The sequence below is a fragment of the Colletotrichum abscissum genome, assembly GCF_030869225.1.
Source record: "Colletotrichum abscissum strain IMI 504890 chromosome Unknown Scaffold_27.1, whole genome shotgun sequence".
Classification (NCBI taxonomy): domain Eukaryota; kingdom Fungi; phylum Ascomycota; class Sordariomycetes; order Glomerellales; family Glomerellaceae; genus Colletotrichum; species Colletotrichum abscissum.
In genome coordinates this window covers 379230-391322 of record NW_026850176.1, presented here as the reverse complement: position 1 = coordinate 391322, position 12093 = coordinate 379230, and the positions used below count along the sequence as shown (strand labels likewise).

At 55.0% G+C, this 12093-nt stretch overlaps 6 protein-coding genes across 6 annotated transcripts; 3 read left to right on the top strand and 3 right to left on the bottom strand.

Annotated features, from left to right (window-relative positions):
• Positions 1–459: 459 nt before the first annotated feature.
• CABS01_10566 (dioxygenase) lies at positions 460–1662 on the top strand (the record flags this gene model as incomplete). The annotated part of the gene is made up of 3 exons (XM_060543921.1): positions 460–687; positions 771–1252; positions 1389–1662. The coding sequence occupies 3 exons, from the start codon at positions 460–462 to the stop codon at positions 1660–1662; spliced, it is 984 nt and encodes a 327-aa protein (XP_060399123.1).
• A 174-nt stretch (positions 1663–1836) lies between these two features.
• Positions 1837–2043, bottom strand: CABS01_10565 (uncharacterized protein; the record flags this gene model as incomplete). Its single annotated transcript, XM_060543920.1, has 1 exon — positions 1837–2043. One exon carries the CDS (start codon positions 2041–2043, stop codon positions 1837–1839), a length of 207 nt encoding a protein of 68 aa, XP_060399122.1.
• Positions 2044–2996: 953 nt separating this feature from the next.
• On the top strand, positions 2997–4076 carry CABS01_10564 (eukaryotic translation initiation factor eIF-1; the record flags this gene model as incomplete). Its single annotated transcript, XM_060543919.1, has 4 exons — positions 2997–3399; positions 3570–3644; positions 3771–3863; positions 3928–4076. Coding segments are annotated over 4 exons (720 nt in total), but the record flags the coding sequence as incomplete, so codon positions are not given.
• Positions 4077–4886: 810 nt separating this feature from the next.
• CABS01_10563 (uncharacterized protein) lies at positions 4887–6128 on the bottom strand (the record flags this gene model as incomplete). Its single annotated transcript, XM_060543918.1, has 4 exons — positions 4887–5138; positions 5245–5392; positions 5469–5524; positions 5640–6128. 4 exons carry the CDS (start codon positions 6126–6128, stop codon positions 4887–4889), a joined length of 945 nt encoding a protein of 314 aa, XP_060399120.1.
• A 1577-nt stretch (positions 6129–7705) lies between these two features.
• Positions 7706–8765, top strand: CABS01_10562 (uncharacterized protein; the record flags this gene model as incomplete). Its single annotated transcript, XM_060543917.1, has 2 exons — positions 7706–7970; positions 8080–8765. 2 exons carry the CDS (start codon positions 7706–7708, stop codon positions 8763–8765), a joined length of 951 nt encoding a protein of 316 aa, XP_060399119.1.
• A 373-nt stretch (positions 8766–9138) lies between these two features.
• On the bottom strand, positions 9139–11880 carry CABS01_10561 (uncharacterized protein; the record flags this gene model as incomplete). The annotated part of the gene is made up of 5 exons (XM_060543916.1): positions 9139–10223; positions 10290–10634; positions 11415–11447; positions 11644–11723; positions 11819–11880. 5 exons carry the CDS (start codon positions 11878–11880, stop codon positions 9139–9141), a joined length of 1605 nt encoding a protein of 534 aa, XP_060399118.1.
• Positions 11881–12093: the final 213 nt, after the last annotated feature.

Below are 12093 nucleotides of genomic sequence, written 5' to 3'. Positions count from 1 at the left end.
GGGGTAGAGGGGGAGAATTACCGTATCCTCGAGTCTTGGGGAACCATCAAATGACAATGTGCTGACATACCTCTTTCCAAGCAGTTAATCCTAGGACTTAGAGACTTGTTCCGTAAATCCGTTGTGTTCTGAAGTGTCCGACTACGTCCAAGGTGCGGCGGATTTGCCGCGACGCGGCTAAGGTATCACCCGTCGACCGACACTCGAAATTCAGACCATCTGTACTACATGGTACAGCTAGGTAGCCCACTCGGAAATCAGCGATTACAGAGCATTACATAAAGAGTGCCCCTCCCTCCGAAGAGTACCACCTCTGCCAGATAAATCCGGGGTCCTTGATATTAAAGATAGACGAGACGAGCAAAGAGAAAGCCGTTACTATCTCGACTGGACATTTGAGAAGCAAATCGGACCGTTGTCGCTGCCTGCATCTAGATCACACACAATTAGCAAGCAACAATGGCTCAAAACACACCAGAGCTCCTGGATCTCACGATCGACAACATCACACCCAACACCGTTCGCATCAACTCGCAGAGCGACAATGCACGACTCAAGTACCTCATGGAACGGCTCGTCACCCATCTGCACGACTTTGCGCGGGAGACGCGGTTGAGCACTGACGAGTGGATGGCGGCGCTGAATTTCCTCGTCGGCTGCGGACAGATTAGCAGCGACGTGCGGCATGTAAGTCGGCGCGCGGTGCACCCGTCATGAATATAGCGGATGGCTTCAGGACTCCTGACGAACAACGCTGACCGCCCGACTAGGAGTTCATTCTCCTCTCCGATATCCTAGGCCTCTCCCTGCTCGTCGACAGCATTAACCACCCCAAGCCATCCGACTCCACCGAAGGCTCCGTCTTGGGACCATTCCACACACACGATGCGCCGACTCTGGAGAACGGAGCGAATATGTCGGGAGATCCTGAGGGCGAACCGCTGCTGGTTGTGTGCACGATCAAGGACCGACAAGGTAACCCCATCTCCGGAGTCAAGATTGACATCTGGGAGACGGACAGCAGTGGTCACTACGACGTGCAGCACGAAGGGAGGACAGAAGCAAGCGAGCGCTGTGTCATGATCTCGGATAAGGAGGGTCGCTTCTTCTTCCAGGGAATCAAGCCCGTGAGCTATCCAATTCCCCACGATGGGCCGGTTGGAAAGCTGCTTTCTCTCCTGGGGCGTCATTGCTGGCGGCCAGCGCATCTGCACTTCATGTTCCAAAAGGAAGGCTGGGACCACTTGATCACGTAGGTTTTTCCGCCCTTATCTGTTACTCCATTGTAGGAGCTAGCTCTTTCAAGAACCCCCCGTTCGTTCCGTTCCGATGCGGATGGCCAGGGTTGGGTGAGATGGATCATGGATCTGGCTGACGCAATCAACTAGCGCACTCTATATCCGGGGAGATCCATATGAGAAATCGGATGCGGTGTTTGGTGTTAAGAAGAGTCTTGTTGTCGACCTCGATAAGGTGGACAAGGCGACGGCGGAGGAGTATAACGTCAAGGAGGGCGGATGGTTGCTGAAACAGGACTTTGTGCTGGTCTCGGAGAAGGAGACGCAGGAGCTGCGGGACCAGAATGCTATCGAAGCATTGGGAAAGCTGGGTCTGACACATCTCAAGCTTGTCGACCATTTGCCGGTGCCAGAGCTTGACTGATGGATGTCGAATTGTAATGAACATTTGAAGTCTTTAATTTCCATTTCGTGACTTGACGATCGAGTGGCTCAAGCGCCTTGACACCGATCCTGCTTTTGCTCGACCATGGTCTGAAAGGCTCTGTTCGTAGGATTGTTGGATTGTGACGGAGGACAGGGACATGCTAGTCAGCTCTCAGTGACGCATCGTGGAGCCGCATCCGGAGACTTGAAAGTTGTAGGGCTGGGCGCTGAAAGCGGCAAGGCCGGCTGGCAGCAGATGGTCATTGTAGAGTCGGGACTGGTCAAGGCGCAAGGTCTGGAAGCCGGCCGAGTTGGCGTTGATGCAGATGCCGCAGACGCAGGGAGTCAGGATTTGTCTTGCAGACGAAACAAACAACATTGTGCCTCTCTCTTGGGCTGGCGCTCTTCCAGGGGGGTCCCCTATCAGATGATTGCCCATGTCTCAGTCCTTGAAAGTGCGTGATCGTTGGAGGTATGTAGTGGCTGCCGACGAGAGACCTCTTGCAGCTGTATAATGTATCGAGGAAGCTCCGGTGGCGCCGACGTCCTGGCAGAGAGCTGGCAGAGGCCTCACAGTGGCTGTACCTGGGAGCCGGGTAGCGCAAGGTGCCGAGATACTAGCTGCAGATGGCATCCATAGATTGCTTGGGCATCCCGCCGACTAAACCGCAAATAGCCAGGGACAATCATGGGGTCGGGGCGGCGGCGCGCGAGTCGATGAGTCCAGCCACAACTAGGTGTGGGCCGTGCTGGTGTTGGTGTGACTGTTGCTTCTGTGCCAAGTGTGACCACCAACCAAACCTCTGCAATGAGGTATCCATATCCATAGTCGTCATCTTGTGCAGGGCAGGACTCGGACGGGTTTGTCACAAACAACGTGCTCACTGCGAGGGCTGACTTTGGGATGATGGGCGAAGGGTGAGTAACACACGTTGAACTGTGCGAAGTACAGAGGGGCAATGCCTTTCGGAAACTACCATAATACTACGTAAAGCAGAAGAAGATGCGGGTGATGAGAGGTTCCATTGCCTTATCTCTCCCAAGTCAAGGTACCTTATCGGGCGCAGTCAGCGGCTCACGCGATTCCGTTTCCCGCTGGTTCAGCCAGAGCAGGCACGGGAAACGGCCAGTGGCCTGTGCCTGCCCTGTGCAATACCTAGTTGCCCCTCGTGCCCACCTGCACCTTCCAAGTCCCCCGGTTTACTCGCACCAGGGCAGGAGGGCCTGAGACCCAGCCAAACCAGGTACCTTATCCGCCCATCGCTACCTAATACAGGCAGAGGAGTTGAGATAGGTACCTGACTGCATCGCTCTTTGTAACTCTGTTCAGTGCCCGCCCGAACCCGAGTCCGTCATTCCTTCCGTCCCAAGTTACCAATTTTGCGGGCTGCCCGCCTGCCCACCCTAACATCAGTCACTGATCTGCAGACCCCGTCCACCCCCCATAAATCTTCCGACGTATATAACCACCCAGCCCAGCGATCCGTCTTTCGTCCGTCTCCCACCACCTCATCATCATCGACCCAGTACAAACATCAACGACATCAGATAACCGCTAGATCAACTGCGAGCAACCGCATTCTCGTGTTAACAACCCAACTACTCGAGCACTACTACAGCGAGACCGCTCTCACGCCGTCCGTCGCTAAACCCCCGACAATCGTCACCCAACCCGTTTCCCAAGGTCACCCCCGAACAGACGAGTTTATGTCAATTGAAAATCTCAAGTCCTACGGTATGTCACCACCACAGTCGTCTTCCTTCGATCCACGATCATCACCGCCGTGTTCCTTCAAGTCTCCTGGCTCGCTGTCGCCTAGAGATTGGAGCACGTTGCGTTGCCCTCTCTCCCCCCTGACCGCCACCAACTTGCCTACTAGGATGCTGACCATTGTCGCGCTTCAGACCCCTTCGCCGAAGCCGACGAAGACACCGGCGAGACCAAACAGTCTCAAAATTATATCCATATTCGGATCCAACGTACGTCGCGAACCTCCAAACCCTGCTGTCGAGAGACACAAATGCCGCACGTCCCGACAGAGCGGTCCCACGCGCGTCGACTCAAGGCAACCAATCAACATACAGTGACTAACCCATGACTTGCAGAGCGCAATGGACGAAAGACTTTGACCACCGTTCAGGGTCTCCCGAAGAAATTCGACCAGAAGAAAATTCTCAAGGTCATCAAGAAGCAATTTGGTACGGATTACCCCGCTTCAACCCCAATATGACATGGGCGGCCTGCTAACATGGCCCCTTCTAGCTTGCAATGGCACCATCGTAGCTGACAGCGAGATGGGCGAGGTCATCCAGCTCCAGGGTGACCAGCGCAAGGTTGTGCAAGAGTTCCTCATCAACACCAAGGAGGGACTCGGATTGGATTCCAAGACCATCAAGGTCCACGGTTTCTAAGCACGCCGCAAGTCGCCACCGTTCCTATCAGCCTTAGCCACAGCGGCTACGGCTGACGTCCGGGTCTGAGAAGAGCCACGAGGCATAGCAGCCTCTCCGCCTTTCGACGCCGCTCAGTGTCGGCACCCGATGTGACGTAGTAGGACGGTATACCTCCCACCGACAGAAGAGGTTATCGGTGGAGGTTGAGGGCGACTTGCGTCAGCTTCGACGCATGATGAGACAGTTAGATCTCGAGCATCTCACAAGGGCCCACCGTACTTTCATTGATGGTTTGGGTGGTCCAGAGATTTAGTCTTGACAATGACAAACTTGTCCCAATTCTCTCTTGCCATTTTTGTGATGTGTGCTCTTGTTTTGGAGCCTTCTGGCCGTTGATAAATTCGTCGAAGTCCTTGGATCATGCCACTTTTTGTGACAATCCCTAGTCATGGATGTTTCCACTGCCTGGAAACAACCTTGCGATTTGGCACCCAGCAGACGAAAGTTGACCCTTCATCTACACAGAAGTTTGAACCACACATTGTAGACAGTAACAACGTGCTAGCAACTTGTCTTATTGCATGAGGAAACCACTTTATATGCAGCATAGGTGTGAATTTGGGGTATCTATGTTTCTCAAAGCACATTCCAGCACCCGTTGCTTTCAACAAGGTCGTGTTTCCTCTTTCTCGTGCTTCCCGCCCCTAAATACTTTCCATCGTGGGGGTCCATCCGCCATGACACATAGTTCGTGTCCCCCCTACATTCACCAAAACATATCAAATAGATGGAACAATGCTCTGAAAATTTAGATTCGTGACATGGCGCCTATAGTTCGCTATGCGAAGGTGAATAGGAAGGCAAGATGGCCTCGCCGGTCACACGCTCAAACTGCTGCAGAATGAACCTGGCGAGGGACTCGAACGGTTTTTCGGGATAGTCTGAGCCGTTGTAGTGGAGGTGGGCGAGGAGGGAGATCATGCTGATGAAGCTGGCGATGGAGAAGATGTTGATCGAGGTGGAGGTTTCCTTTTGGATGTTTATGCTTCGTTGGGTGATGTGGTATGCTATCGTAAGGGTCTGGTTTACGCACGCAGGGCAAGATGTTAACGGTTGTTTAACTAATGCTTTCGGGAGCGGCCCAAGTGTAGAAAGCTGCTGTGGAACAGGAAAGCGTTTGACTGACCGTAGCTATGGTGACCCAACCGGGGAGAAGAAGTCTTGGGTCCTCGAAGCCGCCTGAAAATGTGAGGATTCGTTCGGTGAGGAAGGCGTTGGTGGAGTTGATTGTAAGGAGGCGGATGATTGTCGCTTGTGGGGTGTAGTTGATGAGCCTAGTCGTTGTTAGATGAGCCTCTTCATATACGGAACATAGCATGTGGAGAAGAAAGGTGCGCTTCAACCACTTACCATCGTGACATCAGGCAGTCTATGAAGAAGAAGGAGAGGTACGCTGAAGCTCCGCACTAACACGATATTCATGTCAGCTTTTGATTCATCTTTCGGGGGTTCATCCAACGGCACAACCCAGCGCAGGCGTCGTTGTGTGCTCCCCCAGAGAAGAGCAATGCTTCCACATACCCACATGAGTCCCAAGGACATTTCAGTCCATGGGAAGGGTATCTCGGAGTGTCCGGGGGGCCAATTGGGCGGGGGACACGTGCTACCCGCGAACCCGCCGCTGACGACACCGCCAACCCCGACTCCAGAGGCCGCCGCAGCAGCAGCATCAACAGCTTTCTTTCCCCCCGGTACGGCGACGGGAATGATCTGAACGAGGAGGGTCAGAGCGGGCTGCAGGGCCCAGAAGATGGCCGGGCCGATAGAGAGAAGGCGGCAGGCGAAGAGCCATGGTCGCCATAGCTTGGGGACATTGAGAACGACGGCGATGCGGGGTTCGAGGAGGGAGGAGGAGACGAGGTCCGGGTTGTAGGGCGGTGGGTGGCCGGAGGTGGTGTCGTCTGCGTTTGGGTCTGGAGGAGCGCCGTTCGTGGGAATCGGGGTGCCGTTTGTGTGGTGGTGTTGGTGCTGGAGGTGGTGGTTTGAGACGGCGCGCGCGAGGGGTGCCATCTAAGCTCTGTGAGGCGGTGGTGTTGCGGCGGACTGCGCTGCCATTGATGGAGGGGATTCGGGTGCGGTTATCTGCGGCGGCGGCGACGATGGCGGCATGGGGGTAGTAGAGTTGTCGAAGGAGGCAAGTGCCAGACGGAGAGAGGAAGAGAGCGTGTGATGGACGAGAAGGAGGGTTAGGTTCGAAGCTATTGTGAGATGGCCGGTTGGTCGAAGAGTCCGGTATCCGTAGGCGTCTAGGCCTTTTAGGACCTTGAACCCCAAGGTAGGTAAGGTTGGCGAGTAGCGTAGTGTAGCAGCAGAGCGGAGCGGGTTTCTGGAAGTTTGGAAGAAGCAAGATCCAGTCGAGAACTACTTAGTGGCAGACGGAAAGGTAGCTCGGCATACTGGTGCTTCCAAGGTTGTGTCTCGGCGTCGTGCTCCAGCACTTGGGATTGGGCGGTCCTGCAGCTCGTTTCTGGGGGGTGCGGTCGATTTCCTCCCTCTATTCTTGTTTTTTGGGACAGGATGTTCCAAGGAACGGAGAGCATCCGAGAGTTGGAGGCGACCGGGATGTGAAGGAGGGATTGGAGCTCGAGTATGAGGGACCCTTTTTGGGGGGTTATTCGGAGGATGGACGAAGACGAGGACGAGGAGGGGGAATGGAAGCCCAGGCAGGTAGGTCGCGTGCCGCTGCCCGCAATTGTGTCGACAAGTGTCAATTACGGGAATGTGTGTGTGCGTGAGATAATGCCAAAATGGCCGAATCCAGCTGGTCCAGGAGGTGAGCTATTGGTCAGAGTTGTAGACCAGATTAGAAAAGAAAAAAGGTTTGGATTGATTAATGAGTATTCCAAAGAGGTGAAGCATCCATCCATCCTCCCACCTTCCAGGTTCGCTACCTCACATTATCTTGATTGCTACGTCGTCCCTGAGCACTGGGCACTGAGCAGCATGAGCAGGTACAGGCACGTTTTAGTCGGGCTTCCCTTGTGGATGCGGAATTGAGACAATGACAGCAGGGTTCTGCCCGACCGTGGGTAAGGTACGTATTCGTAGCGTAAGGTACGAATCCCTCTTCTCCCTCATTGCGGAGTCCGACACATCATGAACGGATACTACAACCCTGCCAGTGCCTGCCTTCGTCGTCATTTTTGGAAGCAATTATCCACTCGACGTGGCTTGATGACTATCGAGGCTGTCATTGGTGTAATTCAACTCTAGTGGGGAAAACATAGCTCTACAAGCCACAGTGTGGCGCAGATGACCATCGCGGCAAGAACATGAGCCGTGCACTCCCCTGTTTCCAAAAGATGCGACGGCCGAAGCGCTTGCCGCGGAGGATTCCGACCGAGTTGTGGTCCCTCAAGAAAAATGTCCCCCGAAAGCTTGGACCACCTATTTTTCCAATTGGAATTTTTGGTCAGCAGAGGTGTTCGTGATAGAGCTCCCCAGTAAGAGGACAGGACGACCCGTTCGGAATCAGACCATTCCCAGAGTCCGCCCGCTCCCGCACTCGACGACGACGACGACGACCTCGAAACTGGCATAATCCTACGATCACGAATCGATACCGATTGACCTATCCGTCACGCGCCATGTACCGATTCGCGAGGCCGCTGCTCGGCCTCGGCAGCGCAGCCATGCGCCCCCAGCAGCCCTTCACCAGAGTTCTCCCCGCGGCCAAGAGGATAGCAGCGTCGCCTGTCGTGGCCGTGTCGGTGAGGAGGGGCTACGCAAGCAAATTTGCGGCGGACATGCGGATGAGTTCGCGCCAGAACAAGAAAGCTTCGCAGGCCGACGGCGGATATTCTGCCAGCGAGATCGAAAAGTCCATGACTATGGCACATATTATGCTTCCAGGTGCGTTCTCAGTATCGAGATGGTGTGATTTAGTAGGCGCACTTTATACGTGGAGGGAGCAGGAAAGAGACAGGCAGAGAATAGCTCGTTGACACGGCATCCACAACAGGAACCTTTGTCACCGTACCCTTCTCCCAACTCGACAAGTCCCCCAAGGCCCTCTGGGCATACAACTACGCCCGCCTCAAGCAACGCGTGCTAGACTTCTTCGCCGTCTTCGGCGCAAAGGTCCACTCCATGCCGAACTGGACCACCAAGCCGCGCTTCCAGCTCAGCTACACCAAGATCGTCCCCGAGGCCAAGGCCCTCCACCGCCGCCTGGGCGAGGCCCTGGCCGCCGGCGACAAGGACACCCTCCGCGAGATCTGCACCCCGGCCCTCTACCAGACCCTGTCGGCCGTCATCTCGCGCCGCAAGGCGACGGAGAAGCTGACGTGGGAGCTGCTCCGCTACGACGGCAAGCCGCGCATCGTGAGCCACAAGATTGCGATGATGCCGCCGCTGGGCAAGGCGCCGGTTATCCAGCAGGTCGTCGTCGCCATCTCGAGCTCGCAGAAGCTGGACAAGATTGAGAAGTCGACGAATAAGCCCGTCAAGGGCGGGCTGCGGGTGCAGAATCAGACAGAGTACTTTGTCATGACCAGGCAGTTCAACCCCAAGACGTGGGCGCCCAAGAAGTGGATCGCGTGGGGCAACACGCAGGCCACGACGATGGAGGACTGGGAAATGATGCAAAAGGGCATCAAGGATATGGAGAAGAAGGATTATGCCAAGAGACGGGGGGAGCGGCTGTGAGGCTGATATCTTTTGGTCGCACTGGCGAGGACGACAACAGGAGGTTGTGGCGGGCATGTGTATGAGGAGTGAAACAAAAACATGTAATGAGTGTATTATATGTGTCTGATTAAATGGCTGGCTATAGAACGGGCCTGATTGCATAGGAGCAAAAGACTCTCCGACCGACCACCAAATACAAGAATCAAAATCTCCCCCTTCTCCCTACTTCGCTAGGGTTATTTTCCCTTCCGTGGGTATTTAATCCACTTTTCATGTATTGATACGAATTGCTACGCAAGGATCAAATGGTACTTCAGGAAAACACCTTCTGATCGCTTATGCTTTGCTTACTCCGAGTAGCATGCTCACCGTTGAGATCGAGGCATGGCCCTTAGAAGAACTTGCCAGCGGGCTTAATGACCTCAACCTCGGAGTTGGCCTCATACTCGTCCCTCTCAACATAGCGAGGGGCGCCGTCAGCCTCGGGCGTGAACCCAGGCCCGACAGGCCGATCGAGCGCGTCGAAGCGGCGACCGCTCTTCTTGGCCAAGACGTACTGGAACGCCAACCGGCACCCCAACGCGCCGAACCCCCAGAGGAAACTGCCCACGGGCGCAGCGACGAAGGCGCCGAACACGCTCCAGTCGTTGGCGTACAGGCCCTCGGAGATGATGAGCAGGTTACCCGCCTTTTGCGCGTCGCCGTCGTAAAAGACGAGACCGAACAGGAAAACGGTGAGGATGCCGCCCAGCCCGCCGGCGACGACCTCGAAGCCGCGCCACCAGTAGAAGCGGTCGACCAAGCCGAACACGAGGACGGGGATGACGGAGGCGGAGACGAGGTCGGAGATGAGGTAGATTTGCAGGACAGAGGGGGCTTTCAGGGCGATGACGACGGTGGGGAAGATGATGAGGACGACGCCGGCGCGGATCCACCAGATGTTGAGGCGGTTGCGGAAGAGGTCGTTTGAGGCGGAGGAGACCATTGCGGATTGCAGGCTGTCAAAGGCCGCGGTGGAGAGGGTGCAGACCATGACGAGGACGATGCCGACGACCCAGGCGGGGAGTTGTTGGAGGAGGAGGAAGAAGGCGATGGAGCCGCTGTCTGCGATCTGGTCTAGCGGGAGCGCGCCGGACCAGGCTGCTACGAGGCCGGTTACGCCGACCATGGTGAGGATGCAGAGGATGATGACGACGGCGATGGAGACGCCCACGCGGAGGTCTTTGTCTGTTTTGGAGGCAAAGGTGCGGAGCCAGAAGCCCGAGAGGAAGAAGTCGTTTGTGAGGATGCAGATGGGGAGGATGTAGAGGAGTTGCCAGCCCAGGAGGGTTGGTTTCAGAAGGCCTGAGGTTTCGATGAGGGAGGTGTCGATATCTGTTTTGACGCCCATTGTGATTGCGACGATGATGATGAGGCAGATTACCATTGCGCCTTGGATGTTGTCCGTCACAAAGGAGATGCGGAAACCACCGAGGGCTTAATGATTCGGACGTTAGTCTGGTATTCTCTATTTCTCCAGAATACCGGCGGGGGGAAACTTACATGTGTAGATTGTGGTGATGACGCACTGCACAATCATGACGGGCAAGCCATCCAGACTCGTCAGGGCGTTGACGACCTGTCCGATGGCGGACAGCTCGGCGACCATGTACAGGAACAGCGTGACGAGGGTCATGAAGCTGAGATACAACATGGCGACGGTGCCGTAGCGCTGCCTCGTCCAGGCCGTGAGGACGAAACCCTCGGGCGTCTTGCGGCGGATGACGGGGCCGAGGACGGCGAAGATGAGGAGCGGGAGAGAGGACGAGAGGGCGTAGACGAGGACGCCCTGGACGCCGGTGATTGTGGCGAGTTCCGGGTAGGAGAAGAGGATGCCGGAGCCGAGGGCTTAGGTGTGTTTGTTAGTATTTCACGAGGCCAGGGCAAGGTAGAAGGAGAGAGGGAGGGGAGGGGGGAGAGATGTTCGGAGCGGCAGCACGTTTCCCACGCAAGCATTAACTTGATCGAGTAATTACGGTGCAATCTCAGCTTCATTTCCACATTTCGCGGCATCTCCTCTTCTGTCGTGTCGTCTCAGACGGAGACCTCCAAGAAGGACTTTCCAGAGACGATGAGAACGGAAGAGGGTGGATGCGCGGCGACTGCTTCAAATCCGCGCCCGTAGTGAGCCGCATCCCCGATGTTTCCATCTCCCCCCACCCCCTTTTTCCTGATGACATCTTCAGAGGGGGGGAGGGTTTTCCACAGATAATTCTGGCCACATTCGAGGTGTGCCTCAGGGTGGCCAGAAAGGTTAGTAGGCTTGTCTCCGCCGATTCAGAAGATGAGATCAGAAAAAAGGGAGTAGGGGGAAATGGAAGTCGAGGAGTAATTGTTGATCTTTTTGTTGTTGGGTTACGAACCTGCCTGTCAGTCATTCGATTGGATTCCTGGCCCGTAGTCATTCGTCTCATGATGATTCTGTTCATGAGAAGAATCGGGGATAGAGAAGTCGATCATCCTATATCATCTGTTGTAGGCTTGCATTGTGCTGTGCGGTTCGTGGGAAAGTAGTCTCGTAGTCTTTGCTGTTTTCCGTGCCGTTCTGCCGCTCTTCTTTCTCGGAAGATGCTTTGCTATCGGGTTAAGAAGCGCAGTGGCTAGACCACCCGCGTCTTCTTCACTCACCAGAGGCGATGAAGTTGAGGGCCAGGGGGAAGGCTGCGGGGAGTGCGTGTTAGTTTGCTATACATTGGGGGATTCGAACGAGAGTCGAGCTTGTTGACTGTTTCTCAAGGGAATGAGAGCCAAGTGTCGCAGACGCGGCCAGATATAAGAGACTCAGCCTCGTCTGGCCCCATTCAACAGATATACTCTCACTCTCATTCTCATGATGCAAAGGGGAAGAGTTCCTGACCCGTCTGAGTTCTATTTCCAGACAGGAACTCTCCCTTGGACTGATTGCGGAACTTCCACGCAATGGCAGTACCGGTGATACTGCGCAAACGTTAGTACCATACACCCTTTAGGAGGGAGGGAAAACAGCAGCGATAAAGGGTGTTGAGATTGAAAGAGCTGCGCAGAGTTCATACAGGAAGAGTCCATAGGTGACGTAGATGAGGGCGTTGGACGCCGCGAAGGATGGTTGACCCATAGTTGCAGTTTAAGCGCAATTGTCAATTGTCAATCTTATACGGTAAAAAGCAGATTACAAGGCTGCGACGCAAAAGTTGCGATGAATTTTCAATCTCTGTCACACGTCGTGAGAGAGAGAAGAGAAGTCAAAAGGTGACGATGATACAGAGCGCGTGGCGTGAGTAACAAGCGAGATTTGCGCGCGAATAAAAGTAGACGATTACTAGAGAGA